Source organism: Bombina bombina, chromosome 8, assembly GCF_027579735.1.
Source record: "Bombina bombina isolate aBomBom1 chromosome 8, aBomBom1.pri, whole genome shotgun sequence".
Taxonomy (NCBI): Eukaryota; Metazoa; Chordata; class Amphibia; order Anura; family Bombinatoridae; genus Bombina; species Bombina bombina.
Window position 1 is genome coordinate 313,602,589 of NC_069506.1, and position 19,292 is coordinate 313,621,880.

At 41.2% G+C, this 19,292-nt stretch overlaps 1 protein-coding gene across 1 annotated transcript in view; it reads left to right on the forward strand.

The window, feature by feature from the left end:
* GLB1L2 (galactosidase beta 1 like 2) overlaps nt 1-19,292 on the forward strand; it is a 272,576-nt gene that overhangs the window by 81,820 nt on the left and 171,464 nt on the right. Inside the window, exon 2 of the mRNA XM_053691520.1 lies at nt 11,130-11,321. Coding sequence (XP_053547495.1) covers nt 11,130-11,321 — 192 coding nt within the window. The remainder of the gene's footprint in view (nt 1-11,129; nt 11,322-19,292) is intronic.

Sequence of the window (19,292 nt, forward strand, 5' to 3'; positions counted from 1 at the left end):
AGAAAGCCTGTAACTAGAAAAATCTACCACAAAATATGGAAAAAATATATCTGTTGGTGTGAATCTAAAGGATTCCCTTGGGACAAGATAAAAATTCCTAAGATTCTATCCTTTCTTCAAGAAGGTTTGGAGAAAGGATTATCTGCAAGTTCTCTGAAGGGACAGATTTCTGCCTTGTCTGTGTTACTTCACAAAAAGCTGGCAGCTGTGCCAGATGTTCAAGCCTTTGTTCAGGCTCTGGTTAGAATCAAGCCTGTTTACAAACCTTTGACTCCTCCTTGGAGTCTCAATTTAGTTCTTTCAGTTCTTCAGGGGGTTCCGTTTGAACCCTTACATTCCGTTGATATTAAGTTATTATCTTGGAAAGTTTTGTTTTTGGTTGCAATTTCTTCTGCTAGAAGAGTTTCAGAATTATCTGCTCTGCAGTGTTCTCCTCCTTATCTGGTGTTCCATGCAGATAAGGTGGTTTTGCGTACTAAACCTGGTTTTCTTCCGAAAGTTGTTTCTAACAAAATCATTAACCAGGAGATAGTCGTGCCTTCTTTGTGTCCGAATCCAGTTTCAAAGAAGGAACGTTTGTTGCACAATTTGGATGTAGTTCGTGCTCTAAAATTCTATTTAGATGCTACAAAGGATTTTAGACAAACATCTTCCTTGTTTGTTGTTTATTCTGGTAAAAGGAGAGGTCAAAAAGCATCTTCTACCTCTCTCTCTTTTTGGCTTAAAAGCATCATCAGATTGGCTTACGAGACTGCCGGACGGCAGCCTCCTGAAAGAATCACAGCTCATTCCACTAGGGCTGTGGCTTCCACATGGGCCTTCAAGAACGAGGCTTCTGTTGATCAGATATGTAAGGCAGCGACTTGGTCTTCACTGCACACTTTTACTAAATTTTACAAATTTGATACTTTTGCTTCTTCTGAGGCTATTTTTGGGAGAAAGGTTTTGCAAGCCGTGGTGCCTTCCATCTAGGTGACCTGATTTGCTCCCTCCCTTCATCCGTGTCCTAAAGCTTTGGTATTGGTTCCCACAAGTAAGGATGACGCCGTGGACCGGACACACCTATGTTGGAGAAAACAGAATTTATGTTTACCTGATAAATTACTTTCTCCAACGGTGTGTCCGGTCCACGGCCCGCCCTGGTTTTTTAATCAGGTCTGATAATTTATTTTCTTTAACTACAGTCACCACGGTATCATATGATTTCTCCTATGCAAATATTCCTCCTTTACGTCGGTCGAATGACTGGGGAAGGCGGAGCCTAGGAGGGATCATGTGACCAGCTTTGCTGGGCTCTTTGCCATTTCCTGTTGGGGAAGAGAATATCCCACAAGTAAGGATGACGCCGTGGACCGGACACACCGTTGGAGAAAGTAATTTATCAGGTAAACATAAATTCTGTTATTCTATTCTACTGTGTTTAGTAGTCTCAATATCTCTCTCTGTGCAAACAAGACTATGTGGAACCTCTGTTAGATAAAAACTTAAATCTTATGTTCCACACATCTTTGCACAGTTTGGCCAGATTCTAAGACTCTGTTTGATCAGTGATTGAGCAGTGATCTGCCTTGTTAGCAGTGTTTGAGGGTGGACATTATAAACATCATTTTCTGTGATATGTTATGTTTACCATAGCTACATCAGGAAAACAAATAATAAAGGGTAATCCCTGAAGTATCCCTTTCCAATGCTTCAAGCACTCCCATGGGTGCACGTACCACGGCAACAAAGGCTTATGTGAGGTATAAGGTTATCATGATTGATGATTCAAAGAACTTTTCAGGTAAGGGACGGCACCTACAGGTGTGCAGGCAGATATTCAGGAACTGCCAGTTCAAAAAAGACAAAAATAGAACAAGTAATTCCAGCTTGTCATTCATTTATAAGGACCTTGTGACACGACTAAGGGCTCTGAAGTGTCTTTTTTTCTTTGAACCCTAATGTGTCTATACAATAAAGGTCCTTTTAAATGAATGACAAGCTAGGATTACTCATTCTATTTTAGGATTAATGATTTACTAGGAAATGCCACATTTTATCATAGCAATAAACCTCCACACAATGTCACAAAATCTTCATCTTGTTATTTCAGTGTTAGATATATAAGTTATTAAAGGGACATTAAACACTAAATAAATGCTAGATAGAATGATGCATTAAAGAAAGAATATGAGGTCCATTTATCAAGCTTCGAATGGAGCTAGTGGGCCAGTGTTTCTGGCGAGTCTTCAGACTCACCAGAAACAGCAGTTATGAAGCAGCGGTCTAAAGACTGCTGAACCATAACCCTGTCCGCCTGCTCTGAGCAGGCGGACAGATATCGCCCGAATTCAACCCGATCGTACTCGACACCTCTCTGACACCAGACGTACTTGACACCTCTCTGCTGGCGGCCCATTGGCCGCGAGTCTGCAGGGGGCGGCGTTGCACCAGCAGCTCATAAGAGCTGCTGGTGCAATGCTGAATACGGAGAGCGTATTGCTCTCCGCATTCAGCGATGTCTGTCGGACCTGATCCGCACTGTCGGATCCGGTCCGACAGACATTTGATAAATAGGCCTCTTAGTCTGAAAATAACATGTAGATGTATTTTTTAAACTTTCATTAGTTGTTTAAATAGTGACAAAGTGTAAAGTTTTAGTGTCTATAAAACAATGGGAGCTGCCATGTTGTAACTTAGGTTACCTTCTCTGCTGTGGCCAATTAGGGACAGTTATAAATAGGTCACTAGAGTGTGCAGCCAATGGCTGTGTGGAATATAACAGTGTTCTGCACTTCCATTTCTAACTGGAACTGAAAAGCTCAAAATTTCATAATGGAATTACAGGAAAAGGGGACAAAATAATTAATGAAAGTATATTATTATCAATATATATTATCAAATATCCTTGGCTCTCTTGGTATCGTTTGTTGAAAAGCAAACCTAGGTATGCTTAGGAACAGCAATGCACTACTGGGAGCTAGCTGGTGATTAGTGGCTACACACATATGCCTCTTGCCATAGGAGCACCAGATGACCACTTTTCAAGGGTTAAATACATAATTATAGACTAGCAACAGTGCAGCAATAAAATGCTGTAACACATTAGGGTGTTTTCATTTTGCACTTTTATCCCTCTTTAGCTACTTTAAAGGGACAGTCTAGGCCAAAATAAACTTTCATGATTCAGATAGGTCATGCAATTTTAAACAATTGTCCAATTTACTTTTATCACCAATTTTGCATTGTTCTCTTGGTATTCTTAGTTGAAAGCTTAACCTAGGGGATTCATATGCTAATTTCTTAGACCTTGAAGGCCACCTCTTTTCAGAATGCATTTTAACAGTTTTTCACTACATAGTTCATGTATTTCATATAGATAACACTGTGCTCATGCACGTGAAGTTATCTGGGAGCAGGCACTGATTGGCTAAACTGCAAGTCTGTCAAAAGAACTGAAATAAAGGGGCAGTTTACAGAGGCTTAGATACAAAATAATCACTGAGGTTAAAAGTATATTAATATAACTGTGTTGGTTATGCAAAATTGGGGAATGGGTAATAAAGGGACTATCTATCTTTTAAAACAATAAAAATTCTGGTGTAGACTGTCCCTTTAATGCACAGCGTCTCTGTATTTTCTTATTAATTTTGGTGGCCTAGTGGGCGGCACTACCAGGATTCATGGGACTGCTGGTGACATCACAAAAAGGGACAAACTGAGTGTAGCTGCTATGGGAGCTGGATGGGGAAGGTTCCTCAAACCCCTCAATCTCAGCTCCCTTAGCAGCTACAAGACCCCTAATTTTGAAAGCGATTTGCTTGTTCTTTAAAATGGTGGTCTTGTTTGGAGCAGTGCCACACAACAGATCTTTTAAAAATAAAGTAAAAAAACACATGAGAATTTGCTTGGGAATGGGTTTTTTATATGTGCAATGAAAAAAAACTGTTATGTCTAGAGACCTGTAATAAAATGTATTTTCTGGTAGATAAGCCCCTCTCTCAAAAAAAGACATGAATTTTCTTCTTAAATGGAAAGAGTCCACAGCTGCATTCATTACTTTTGGGAAATAAGAACCTGGCCACCAGGAGGAGGCATAGACACCCCAGCCAAAGGCTTAAATACTCCTCCCACTTCCCTCATCCCCTAGTCATTCTTTGCCTTTCGTCGCAGGAGGTTGGCAGAGAAGTGTCAGAATTTAATTTGTCTCTTATGGAGGGTAGTACTCTTCAACATGGGACTGGAGTTTTAAGTAATCCTGTCAGTCTCTCAGTGAGGGCTTGGATGAAAGTTAGAGTCCGGAGATGCAGGGAGAGTCTTTCTGCGAAACCATCCTGACTCATGTTAACAACTCCTCAAGCAATCGGCGCTGCCGAACTTCACTCCGCTCCCTTCTTTCTTCTCTCAAGTCCATGGCGGAGGCGATGCTGCTATCCGTCACACTTGAAGGGCCGTGTTCCTGTTCCACGGCGTAGATTCCAGTAAGATTGTTTCATTTTCTTTCTTCATGAATGTACCGTAATACAGATGTTTTCCGGAGAGGCTACCACCTTGCGGGACTAACTTAACATAAGGGTCTCAGTAAGTCTCCTTTTAGTATCTTGGAATCAAGGGTTAATATCTCCTGAGGGGGGGGGTTATTGAACAGAGGGGGTTTTAATCATGTTTGTTATGTGATTCAATCTGCTTATGTGTAGTGTTAAATGGGCTCATGGCTTGGAACATAAAGGCCTATGGAAGTGACGCGACCTTATGATTGGGCGCTTTTTTTTTTTGGACTATACGGTTCACCTTCTGGCCGGGCGTGATTACGCTCCGTCTTCCATTTCCGCATTCCTGACCGTGTGGCGACGGAGATATTCTAGTTCGCAGGGGTCTGGTTCATAGGAGGTGATGAATGCACCAGCCATTGTGGGTGTCAGGTGCCGTTTTGTTTTGTCTTACAAATTTTCAGTCTGCTTTTTCTAATGGTGCACCTCATTAGACATGTAGGGGTGATGTAATCTCCTGACTGTTCTTTATTGAGATCCTTCCCAGTTTTTTTGGAAGAGTAGGGCTCCGTTTGGCTGGTCCTGTGGGTAGGCCTGTTTTTTTCTTGGCCGTTAACCTACGGGTTGCCTTATATTTTCTTTTTACAGATTAGGATGTCTTTTATTTTGTTTATTTGTTTCCTTTTGAAATCTTAAAATGGGATCGATACTCTCTGTAACTTCTGCTGAAGTGTTTTTGGGGACATGTTAGTCCTATATTTGTCTGTTTTCCCTTCTTCCCCTCTGAGGGAGGATTTATGCAGCTTGATGGTTAGAACCCTATTTGCAGGCTGGTCCTGTTGGGTTCGGTTCTGTCTTGGGGCTGTTCAGACACGTGGCGCTGTTCTGCTTGGCTTGTCCGGTCGAGGTGCCGATTGCTTATGTTATCATTATTTTGCAGTTTTCAATTAAGCATTCTAGAGGACCTGTTGGTCCGTGAGGTGGGAAGGATTGTCTCAGTCCTTATAGCCTTTGCTGCGTCACTCTCTCTTGGTCTGGTGTTATCGGACCCTAGAGTTCCCTTCGCCACGTAGTGGAGGGCTTAGCTCCCTCTTCCTGCCGTCTTGAGCGGTGTGCCGTTTCAAGGCTCAGGACTTGTCCTTTGTGAACTTGGTCCTCAGCAGCTAGTAGTTCGACAGCTGCCTTGCAGCGCATGGTTTGCAGTATGTAACCAGCTGCAGCTATTGCACATTGACTGTGTACTGTTTAGCTGTTTTAGGAGACCTTTTTGGTGTTCCTCCATTGTCTCCGTGTCGGTTAGGTCTCCTTTTAGGGACCTGGGTTCCCCTCGGGGAGATGGTTGTCCCTGTTAGGGACTCTGGGCATGGTCTGCTTGGGCTTTGCTTGGGTTTTTCCCGGAGCTGGGGATGCTTTGCACATTTTTCTCCCTGTGATCCTCTGTTTGTATGGAGGTGATGTGGAGACCAGCCTTGCTCGAAGGGGCTTTGGCCTCACGGTATTTCCTTGCCTTGTTGACCTGAGGCTGTTTGTGAGTCTAGGGGCCCTAGGGTTGTTGTACGACTTTTCCCACCTTGGCTCCTTTGGAGCGCTGGACTCCGGCAAGGGGTGGTCCCTTCCTTAGGTCAGGACTTGCAAGTTCTTCTCGTTATCCGGATTGATTTGAATATGCATTGCTATCCCCTGTGGTCTGGTTTTTCATAAATTTCAAAGAACTCCAGCCACCAATTTCTTTAAAAGACCTTTATTCTTTTGTCTTGGGTCCCATTGATAATACAACGTTTCAAGCCAGCATTAGGCTCTTAGTCATGTACCTGACTAAGAGCCTAATGCTGGCTTGAAACGTTGTATTATCAATGGGACCCAAGACAAAAGAATAAAGGTCTTTTAAAGAAATTGGTGGCTGGAGTTCTTTGAAATTTATGGACTTTGGTGAGACTTGGCAAGTCTGTTGCTCCGTGCCCCACTGAAAGAAAATTTGGTGTGCTGTTTCCACTATTTTGATTCTACTGCATGTCTGGTTTTTCATATCAGAAGGGGGGGGGGTTACGTTCTCGGGTATTGTTTGTTTAAACAATTGGGGGCACGGACCTGTTTTCTCCCTATAGCTTCCGGTTGCTGAGGCTTCACTCAACGTTTTCCCTTTTGGATCCCGTTGTGGGTTGTTGCTGGACTTTTAGGCTTAAGGGCTGGTTTGGGGTTCCCCAGCTCCTGGGAACTTGAGCTATGTCCTTACTCAGACTACTTGACCTGTTCATGGTTGTCCAGGTTTTCTGAGTGACTCTTGGTCATTAGGCTGTTTTGTGCCTTATGGTCGGATTCCCAAAAAGAAAAAACTTATTTGCGCTAGTGTAGACACACAGCTACAACATATATCCAACAAAAATAGTGTAAGAGACACTAGAGAAAAACCAACGCAGCAACAAGTAAAATACAATGAAATAACATTACAAATATAACATAACAAAAATAGAACAACACTGATAACAAATGTCCACAAATAAAATGGATAACTGCAATACAACTGCAGAACACAGAACTTAAATGAGAATGCAGAACACATTCCTCTCTTGAAAGTAAAGTTGCTCCGGAATCAGCAGTGTGCAATATGAATGCTGTATGCACAATGCAGAAAGGATGTTGTATACACAATGTCCTCTGTAGGAAAAAGAGAGAACCTTTTCTCAAAATAGTGTAGAAGTAATCAAATACAGAGTATATCCGAACTTACAGTATAAAACTCTGCTGTCCGCTCCCACTGCAGTCCTCTCGCTGCAAAACACGCCGTCTGTGGAATCGGAAAGGAACAGCTGTTTCAGCCTTTTTGGCTTCCACTTTTTGGAGCCAATAATGGAGTCTCCTGTGTCTGAATGTTCAGACTACGGTGGCCTGCATCCACCAATACAGAAGCAACGCGTTTCAAAATAGTCTTTGTCAAGCTTCTGTTGAAAGTTTGCTAACTGGCTTCTTATATAGCTGATTAGAATGTAGAACAGGTGCTATCTGGTTTGAATCAAACTTTCCCAATTGGCCTTTTGAATGTCTGCGATCCTGTTATTAAATAATTTGGGGCTAGATTGCAAGTGAGGAGCAAACGGTTTTCCGCTAGCGATATCGTGTTTCCACTGAAAATTTTCGATCCATTGATATTACAAGTTGGAAGAAATTGTGATTGTTCTAGCGCAATCTCCTTTTATGCTTTAATCCTTTCCGCGATCTTAGAGCTGTGGTTAACTGGCTTCGGAAATCAGTAATCAGGCTTGTGTTTTTATAAACTTTTACTCTCTGGGTAGTAACCTTTGTTTTCTCCTTATTCGCTATACAGCCGGACTTCTTGTATGTTGTCCCTCTTAGCGGACTCAACCACATCTAGATCTTATGGTCGGATTCTCTGGGTCAGCTTGCTGTAGTAACCCTTTGGATTCACTGCTCTGCAGACGAATGGGTTTGCAGTGTCTCTGCTGCGGCTATTACGCATGGGATATGTGTTAGACACTATTTTGAGAAAAGGTTCTCTCTTTTTCCTACAGAGGACATTGTGTATACAACATCCTTTCTGCATTGTGCATACAGCATTCATATTGCACACTGCTGATTCCGGAGCAACTTTACTTTCAAGAGAGGAATGTGTTCTGCATTCTCATTTAAGTTCTGTGTTTGTATACACAATGTCCTCTGTAGGAAAAAGAGAGAACCTTTTCTCAAAATAGTGTAGAAGTAATCAAATACAGAGTATATCCGAACTTACAGTATAAAACTCTGCTGTCCGCTCCCACTGCAGTCCTCTCGCTGCAAAACACGCCGTCTGTGGAATCGGAAAGGAACAGCTGTTTCAGCCTTTTTGGCTTCCACTTTTTGGAGCCAATAATGGAGTCTCCTGTGTCTGAATGTTCAGACTACGGTGGCCTGCATCCACCAATACAGAAGCAACGCGTTTCAAAATAGTCTTTGTCAAGCTTCTGTTGAAAGTTTGCTAACTGGCTTCTTATATAGCTGATTAGAATGTAGAACAGGTGCTATCTGGTTTGAATCAAACTTTCCCAATTGGCCTTTTGAATGTCTGCGATCCTGTTATTAAATAATTTGGGGCTAGATTGCAAGTGAGGAGCAAACGGTTTTCCGCTAGCGATATCGTGTTTCCACTGAAAATTTTCGATCCATTGATATTACAAGTTGGAAGAAATTGTGATTGTTCTAGCGCAATCTCCTTTTATGCTTTAATCCTTTCCGCGATCTTAGAGCTGTGGTTAACTGGCTTCGGAAATCAGTAATCAGGCTTGTGTTTTTATAAACTTTTACTCTCTGGGTAGTAACCTTTGTTTTCTCCTTATTCGCTATACAGCCGGACTTCTTGTATGTTGTCCCTCTTAGCGGACTCAACCACATCTAGATCTTATGGTCGGATTCTCTGGGTCAGCTTGCTGTAGTAACCCTTTGGATTCACTGCTCTGCAGACGAATGGGTTTGCAGTGTCTCTGCTGCGGCTATTACGCATGGGATATGTGTTAGCGAACTAGTGTTAGGGGGATCCCTTCCAAGGTGCATCTGTGTTGGCGATTGATTTCTCCTTTAGCCTGGGGCTTCATGGCTTGTGGACAGGTGCTGCATTTTGGTGCCATCCCTTTTCTTAGGATGAGGGCTATGCTCCTTCTTCTGGAGATGTGGTCCCTTTCTTAGGGCTTCTCCTGGTTTCAGGAGGTTGGAATTGTGGGTTAACCTTCAGAGAGAGGTGTTTTCTCTGGGTTGTTAAGTTCCATCTGGAGTCTTGCTGGCTCCGTGTCGAGACTATGTTGGGCCTTTTTGTTAGATCCTTGGGTCTACGGCCTTGTCATCTGTTCTTGGAATCGGGTTGTACCCATGCTCGGTTAGATGGCAGTGGCCATTCTTCGGCTCGTTTTTGAGCTGGTTTTGGGGTTTTCCTGTTCCCCTGTTTTAGACCTGCCGATGCTTGGGCTGGCCCGGCTGGGAGTGGGTTCTAAGAGACGTTGTCTTTTTCAGGAGCTAGGTGGGCATAGAGTTAGCTCCCTAGGCTTACAAGCAGAAGGTCCAGGTTTATACTACCTTTGGGTTCTGGGTATAATCTCTCTTCTTGGGGGGCCTCGATTGAGGTTCTGTGTATCCCCTTTTGGAGACCTGTGTGTAGGTCTGGCGGCTGGATTGCCTAGAGTGTGCCCTCTTTCTGGGGGTTTCTTTTTTGTAGTCTGTCTTCTTGCTGACGCTTCTGCTTCTCAGCAGTATTCTTCTGTATCATCCTGATGCTTTCTGCGTTTTCTTGACTCAGGATTTTGTCTGGGTTGTTACACATTTTTTGTGATAGAATACTTTGTATTTTAAGTTTGGACAATCTGAGGACTCCGTCTTCAGTTGTCTTTCAGTACTTGCATGAGATTTGAGAGTGCAGTTTCTCTGTTCCTATGCTGGTCTTATACCTCTGGTTTTTGCCGGGTATAGGCGTAGCCTCCCCTTATCTGTCAGGACCTATTTGGGTCTAGTGAGCTGGGCTCGCTATGAGGGATTTTTCCTTTTTTGGATGTGGTGTACTTCTGGTTTTCCTTCGGTTCTCCCTTGCCTTGTCCCTTGGGAGTTCAGGCTGGTGTTCCCTTCATTAGTGTGAGGTGAGTGGTGGGGGACCGACTGTTGGGCATCAGTGTCTCCCGGAAGACTGTTGGCTCAGTTGAGTCCCATTTGTGGTCTCTAGCTAGGCTGCTGGACTATCTGCTGGTCAGTGTCCTTGGTTCTTTTCCTTTTAAGTTCTCTTGGCTTTGGACGAAGCGTGGGGTTTTTGTTGGGCAGTGGTTTCAGGCTTGGTGTCCTCAGAATGGGCCGCCTATTGTACCCTCCCATCTTGGCATTCAGTGTCCTCTATAGCTTGGGTATTGTTTTCCCAAAAGTAATCAATGCAGCTATGGACTCTTTCCATCAGAAGAAAAGAAAATTATCAGGTAAGCATAATTTATGTTTTTGCATTTATAGTCAGGTGATCACCTTGCAAGACAAAAGTACTTTTATTTCTGTACTGTAGACTGGGGCTTCTCTAATCTATATTATAAATAACCTGCAAAAAGCCAGTATGGGCCCCTATTTCACATGTGGCTACCCTTTATGGCAATTTAGTAAGGAGATCATAGTAATAGCATTGGTCACTTGGCCATTTTCAATATTATTTACTAAAACATCTTTGCAAAAATGTTACTTTTTTTTTTTTTTACAGTTTTTGTCGCAGCTATCTCAAATGCCACAAATTATAAATACAATAAAGGGAAACTGTAAATCTGCTGGGCCAGCTGGAAAAACCCCCCAATATATCATTTGTATGGATCGCTCACTGAAATTTGACCTGCAATAGGGTTTAAATGTAGGTAGCAAAAAAAGTTCAAAATTGGCTCAGCACTGGGGTGAAAAAAGGCTTAGCAGCGAAAGGTTAAATAATTTCCTTTTTTAAAGAAGTATCTTTTTAAGTAACTTAAGTAACGTTCTCTCATTTACTTTACATTATTAGATATTTTTTTATAATAAATACATTTTAAAAAAACTTATTGCCATTACCTGCAGTTAACCTATCTATATATCTATCTTATAGAGGAATAAATGTGACAAAGTCATTTTATGAAGCCGAAACTTCCCGCAGTGGGTCTCACGCTATGATAATATTTCTATGTGTAGATACTGTTCCTACATTCCCTTGATGATGTGGGACAGAGAACCTGCACTGAAAACGGAAAATTCCCAGTTCTTGTTAGAAGAGGCGCCCTTCAGGATCCTAGGAGGCTCCATGCACTATTTTCGAGTACCTCGTGACCAGTGGAAGGATCGCATGTTGAAGATGAAGGCATGCGGTTTAAATACACTTACTACGTACGTACGCTCTATCATAGGATTATAGCAGAGACCTGTTTTTGTTATTTTATTAAGGAGCATGGGCATCAAATTGAAACATTTATGGATCAGATATAGTTTAATAAAGTTTGTCCAATGTATTTCTGCAAACAAATATAACATTTTCCCTTGTTACAGTATATTTTGTTGAAACTCCTTTCCATGACCGCATACTGAGGTAAACTTGGGAGTGTGCATGTATCTTCAGCACTGTATCTATAACATTGTTTCAAACATTTTTTGCAAACACCACTGCCATCTAGTGGTCAGGACACATGCACTCTCTTAAAGGGCCATGATACCCAAATGTTGAAACATATCAGTATATTTATAAGAATTTTAGCTGTACTTTCCAAATAATATGTGAGTATATGGCAGGGTTATAACTGAATATATTTAACAATCTTTCTTTAAACTGAACCCACAATCAAATATACATTTACTAAGATAATAAAATTAATATAAATATCTGAATTCTTTTTATTAGTTAATATCTATGAGCATATTGGAATATATTTGTAATACCAGAATATGACACAATATTATACACGTTTAAAAAGACTATTAAGATATGCTATACTTCTTACAAAACTCATAAAAGTTTACTTTTAAAACCAGCCTTATTTACAAATAGCCTTTCATTCAATTAACACTATGGAATTATAAGTAAAATACTCAGCTATTTACCCACGCTTTACTCTAACACAATTCTACTTTAAAATATCAAAATTTTCACCGATAATTTACTTAGCATCAATGTATATGTTTAACAATACACAGGCTATGAAATACTAATTTGAAATATAAACTATTTCTTTAAATCTGCTACATACACTAATAATGAATGTTTACTTTAAATGTTTGCATACAAAAAGACAAGCTAAGAGCTATTCAAGGCTATGAAATACTAGCTTTAAAATACAATTTTCTCTTTTCAATCTACCCCAATTCTTTACCAGGATGACCACCAATCGATATCCAATATCTTTCAGCAGGTTTAATCTCACCTCAGAAATACCAATAAGTATATTTTGCAATCAATGAGAAAAGGGTAGATCAGCTTTGCCAAAGTAAAATGATACTTTTCACACCCAACACACCAGTTATATCAGCTCAGCACAATCTGTGTGTTTCCTCTCTCTTGCCTTACTTATATATGCTTCCATCATAGGTGAGGATAATGGGTGGCCCTTTTCGGAAATCTTGTCCCTTCTGATTGGATATCTGGAATATCTTATTTTTAACAGCCTAAAAAGCCTTCTGGCTGTAGTTCTCGCATCATAACACCAGGGGGCAGCATGACAAATAAACACAGCAATACATTTACCCATTTCTAGACAGTGAAAGAAAATATTTCTTTAAAATGTGTAATAAATGCCATAATTTCCTTACATTAATAAGTTATATGTTTATATGTACTGTATTATATCACATTATTTATTCTGATCAATTTGACATGAAACACAGTATGCCCTCAACACCATACCATATCAAAACAACTATACTGCTAATTATTCCAAAATTAATAGCATTTATACATCTGTTATATTTTCAGAGCTGCGTTTAAACTTTCACAAACATCTAGTATTTAATCATATGACATGATTCAGATATCCCATGCAGGCAATCCTGCACTCATTATCCTCTAGCCCCATCTGAAAAATAGAAAAATTATGTTATATATAATTAAACAATGGGATTATTACAGTTTCCATTCAATTTATTACAGGTTTAAATCTATTTTTCATATATATATATATATATATATATATATATATATATATATATATATATATATATATATATATATATATATAACACAGCAATTATCCCTTTAATATAATATGTCCCTGAATATATGTATATATATATACACACATGTATTCATTTCTATGCTGTCTTTTAACAATGGGTTTATTGCTATTGCCATTTAATCTATTACAAAATTTTAATCCATCTCCCATATATATTCATTTCTATGCAGTGTTCAAAACCATACAAAATTCCAGCAGATCACACACTGTCATATATTCATTCATCCAAATATCTCATTAAATCAGTTGCTCTTATAATTTTCATTAGATTTCTGGAAAACAGAGAGAATAAAAAAAATGTTTTTATTTCTCTTGCAAGGTGTATCCAGTCCACAGATTCATCCTTTACTTGTGGGATATTCTCATTCCCTACAGGAAGTGGCAAAGAGAGCACACAGCAAAGCTGTCCATATAGCTCCCCCTCTAGCTCCACCCCCCAGTCATTCTCTTTGCCGGCTCTAAGCACTAGGGTCTCTCTACGGGAGGGTAAAGTAAATGTGGTGTTAGAATTGTAGTTTTTATTATTTTCAATCAAAAGTTTGTTATTTTAAATGGTACAGGTTTGTACTATTTACTCTCTAGCAGAAAAGTGATGAAGATTTCTGCTGAGAGGAAAATGAGATTTTAGCATGTTATAACTAAAATCCACTGCTGTTCCCACACAGGACTGAGGAGTACCAGAAAACTTCAGTTGGGGGGAACGGTTTGCAGGGTAATCTGCAATGAGGTATGTTCAGTCATGTATTTCTAGACAAGACTGAGATAATGCTAGAAGAGACTGACAATATCCCCATGAGGGGAGGGTAAGCTATGTTCACAGACTTAGTAAGGAATTGAATGCTTACATAACAGGGCTAATTATGCTGGTTGACACTGATTCAGGGCAATAGATTGTTTATTCAAGAAAAATATTGTTTGTAGACACTTTGAAAGTCCTTTTGGGGTTCTTTCTGGGGTTATTACCCACATGGCTGGTTTTTAGTCACTTAAGAGTGATTTACTAGGCCTCACAACTCCGGAGCTGAGTGGGAGGGGCCTTATTTTGCGCCTCAGATGCGCAGTTAGAATTGCAGAGAAGTTCATGCTGCTTCACATGGAGGGTCCTGGTGCTGTTTGAGGGCCTTATAGAAGCTATATTCCCCCAAATTTGGTACCTAAGGGCAGGTAGGGCCACAGCAAGGCTGTGGCAAGGTGCTGTACTATTCTTAACCGGGTGTTGGCTTTAGGCTGCTCCGGTTTGGGCATTAAGGGGTTAATCGTTTTGAAACTTGTGGTGCAATCTTATTAAGGCTTTAGGTACATACTGTGAACATTTCAGGAGAATTGCTGCATTTTTCACTGTTTTGTAAAATTGTGTGCTCTTTTTATCTCTTAAAGGCACAGTAACGTTTTTTTTTTCAAATTGTGTTTTTTATTTGATTAAAGTGATTTCCAAGCCTGCTTGTATATATTACTAGCCTATTAAACATGTCTGACACTAAGGAAAATCCTTGTTCAATGTGTTTAGAAGCCATGGTGGAACCCCCTCTCAGAATGTGTCCCACTTGTACTGACTGATATGTCTATACACTTTAAAGATCATATTGTTGCATTTAAAAATGGGGTCCAAGATGATTCTCAGACTGAAGGTAACGAGGGTAGCCCGTCTGCCTCTCCCCAAGTGTCACAACCAGTTACGCCCGCGCAAGCGACGCCTTGTACCTCTAGTGCATCTAACTCTTTTACATTACAAGACTTAGCGACAGTCATGGATAATTCTCTTACAGCCTTCTTATCTAAACTGCCCGTGTTACCCGCAAAGCGTGATAGCTCCATTTTAAGAACAGATTATGAGCATTCTGACGCTTTGGTAGCCGTATCCAATATACCCTCACAACGCTCTGAAGTGGGAGCGAGGGATTTGATGTCTGAGGGAGAATTCTCTGATTCAGGAAGGGTTCCTCCTCAGACAGATTCAGATACTTTGGCTTTTAAATTTAAACTAGAACACCTCCGCGTTTTACTTAGGGAGGTATTAGCTACTCTGGATGACTGCGACCCTTTGTGTAAAATGGACAAGTACCTAGAGGTCCCTGTTTACAAGGATACGTTTCCGGTCCCTAAGAGGATTGCGGATATCGTTACTAGGTAATGGGATAGACCAGGTGTTCCCTTTGCTCCCCCTCCTGTTTTTACGAAAATGTTCCCGATACCTGACCCTGTGCGGGACTCGTGGCAGACGGTCCCTAAGGTGGAGGGGGCTATTTCTACACTTGCTAAACGCACAACCATACCAATTGAAGACAGTTGTGCTTTTAAAGACCCTATGGATAAGAAGTTAGAGGGGTTACTTAAGAAAAGTTTTGTTCAACAAGGTTTTCTTCTCCAACCTATTGCCTGCATTATTCCTGTAACTACTGCAGCTGCTTTCTGGTTTGAGGCGCTGGAAGACTCGCTCCAGACGGAGACCTCATATGAGGACATTATGGATAGAATTAAGGCTCTAAAGCTAGCTAATTCTTTTATCACTGACGCCGCTTTCCAAATAGCTAAGTTAGCAGCGAAAAATTAATGTTTCGCCATTTTGGCGCGCAGGGCGCTATGGCTAAAGTCCTGGTCGGCCGATGTGTCGTCTAAATCCAAGCTTTTGAACATTCCTTTCAAAGGAAAGACCCTCTTCGGGCCTGAATTGAAAGAGATTATTTCAGATATCACCGGGGGAAAAGGCCATGCTCTCCCTCAGGACAAGCCCTTTAAGACAAAGAACAAAGCTAATTTTCGTTCCTTTCGCAATTTCAGGAACGGCCCTGCTTCATCCTCTCCGGCTGTAAAGCAAGAGGGTAACGCTTCACAGCCCAAGGCAACCTGGAAACCTTACCAGGGCTGGAATAAGGGTAAACAGGCCAAAAAGCCTGCAGCTGCCACAAAGACAGCATGAAGGGGTAGCCCCCGATCCGGGACCAGATCTAGTAGGGGGCAGACTCTCTCTCTTCGCTCAGGCCTGGGCAAGAGATGTACACGATCCTTGGGCATTAGAGATTGTAGCCCAGGGATACCTTCTAGAATCAAGGACTCTCCTCCAAGGGGAAGGTTCCACATTTCTCGTCTGTCTACAGATCAGACAAAGAAAGAGGCGTTTTTACACCGTGTAGAAGATCTACTTACAATGGGAGTGATCCACCCAGTTCCAATTGCAGAACAAGGACTGGGGTTTTACTCAAACCTGTTTGTGGTTCCCAAAAAAGAAGGAACTTTCAGACCAATCCTGGATCTCAAAATTCTAAACAAATTCCTCAGAGTCCCATCATTCAAGATAGAGACCATTCGGTCAATCTTACCAATGATCCAGGAGGGTCAATATATGACTACCGTGGATCTAAATTGCGTATCTGCATATTCCTATCCACAAAGATCATCACCAGTTTCTCAGGTTCACCTTTCTGGACACGCATTATCAGTTTGTGGCTCTTCCTTTCGGGTTGGCCACTATTCTCCCAGAATTTTCACAAAGGTGCTAGGGTCCCTCCTGGCGGTTCTAAGACCGCGGGGCATAGCAGTGGCGCCTTACTTAGACGACATCTTAATTCAGGCGTCGACTTTCCAAAGAACCAAGTCTCACACAGAGATCGTATTGGCCTTTCTGAGGTCTCACGGGTGGAAGGTGAACGTAAAAAAGAGTTCTCTCTCCCCCCTCACAAGAGTTCCATTCCTAGGAACCCTGATAGACTCAGTAGAAATGAAAATATTTCTGACGGAGGTCAGAAAGTTAAATCTTTTAACTACTTGCCGAGCTCTTCATTCCATTCCTCGGCCATCTGTAGCTCAGTGCATGGAGACAATCGGACTAATGGTAGCGGCAATGGACATAGTCCCTTTTGCTCGGATACACCTCAGACCACTGCAACTATGCATGCTCAAACAGTGGAATGGGGATTATGCAGATTTGTCTCCTCAAATTCAGTTGGACCAGGAGACCAGAGATTCTCTTCTCTGGTGGTTGTCTCAGGATCACCTGTCTCAGGGAATATGTTTCCGCAGACCAGAGTGGATCATTGTAATGACCGACGCCAGTCTGTTAGGCTGGGGTGCGGTCTGGGACTCCCTGAAAGCTCAGGGCTTATGGTCTTGGGAAGAACAGTTGGGAACAAAGAGTTCCCTAGCAATGACAGAAGTAACCAAAATAATCAGGTGGGCGGAGGATCACTCCTGCCATCTCTCAGCAATTCACATCCCAGGAGTAGACAACTGGGAGGCAGATTTTTTAAGTTGTCAGACTTTTCACCCGGGGGAGTGGGAACTCCACCCGGAGGCATTTGCCCAGCTGACTCAGCTTTGGGGCACTCCAGAGTTGGATCTGATGGCGTCCCGTCAGAACACCAAACTTCCTCTCTACGGGTCCAGGTCCCGGGATCCCAAGGCGGTATTGATAGATGCTCTAGCAGCGCCTTGGTCCTTCAATCTGGCTTATGTTTTTCCACCGTTTCCTCTCCTCCCGCGTCTGGTTGCCAGAATCAAGCAGGAGAAGGCTTTGGTGATTCTGATAACGCCTGCGTGGCCACGCAGGGCTTGGTATGCAGACCTAGTGGACATGTCATCTGTCCCACCATGGACATTGCCAATGAAGCAGGATCTTCTGATACAGGGTCCGTTCAAGCATCCAAATTTAGTTTCTCTACGTCTGACTGCTTGGAGATTGAATGCTTAATTCTATCAAAGCGTGGGTTCTCTGAGTCAGTTATAGATACTCTGATTCAGGCTAGAAAGCCTGTCACCAGGAAAATCTACCATAAGATATGGCGGAAATATCTTTGTTGGTGTGAATCCAAGGGTTACTCATGGAGTAAGATTAGGATTCAAAAATTTAAATATAATACAAAATATAAGTGCGCAAAGTGGATGCTAAAGTAAACAATTAAGAAGGGGTTTTAAAATAAACTCAGAATTCTGAATGTTTGACCATGTGCAAAAATTTTAAATCTAATATATTCAAATGCAGAGAGGTTTTTTATAGGTCCTCACACCAAAGGGTTAAAATTAATTCCCATATACTTTGATTAAATTAAGTTAGTGGTGAATACAAACGTTAAACAAACCACATATGATTAAAATATATATTGTATTTTATAATGCTTAAAAACATGAAATAAACAATTTGAAAATACTCTTTCTAAAATTATGAATCTAACATTTATTTATTTAATACAATTGATAGTGACCGGCCCTAACTTATAAAACACATCTAAATTAATAACACATCTAAATTAATACCACATAAATTGATAAAAGGACAAATATGATCACAAAATAAAGTGTAAGTTTTAAGGACTCAGATGGAAACTTTGTAATTAGTCCCAAAAGGAAAGTCCCAAACGATGTCCTTCCCAAGCTTTCCACAAAAGCACAATGCACGATGATAAGCAAGAAAAATCTTCTGATTCCTCCCAGCTGGTCCTGAGCAGCGTCTAGGTGGGAGACAGAAGCGTCCACTTGAAATTGGTGTATATAGTTTATACAACAAACAAATATCGGTACTTACACATAGGTACTGAAAGATCAGCGCCGCGCCCGATTCTCATCAAACACAGGTGTCCCAGTGTGTATAGGATCCACACAGGCTCTTCTCACAGCCTTAACACCAGCTCACTACAGAGAGTAGCCCAGAGTGATGTAAAAATCAAGGCGCCAAACAGGATACACCTGTGAAAGGTGGATAAAAACTACAAAAAAGCTGCAAAAAGTTGTTTTAAAATTCAAATTCAGATTCATAAATTCAAATTCATAGTGACCAATGTTCAATATTAATATAGTTCAACTGAGCAGCGCGTTTCAATTCCTTTTTCAAGTAAGATTAGGATTCCCAGGATATTGTCTTTTCTCCAAGAAGGATTGGAGAAAGGATTGTCAGCTAGTTCCTTAAAAGGACAAATATCTGCTTTGTCTATCCTGTTACACAAGCGTCTGGCAGAGGTACCAGATGTTCAAGCGTTTGCTCAGGCTTTAGTCAGAATCAAGCCTGTCTATAAACCTGTGGCTCTGCCATGGAGTTTGAATCTAGTTCTTTCAGTTCTTCAAGGGGTTCCGTTTGAACCTTTACATTCCATAGACATTAAGTTGTTATCTTGGAAAGTTTTGTTTTTGATAGCTATCTCTTCTGCTA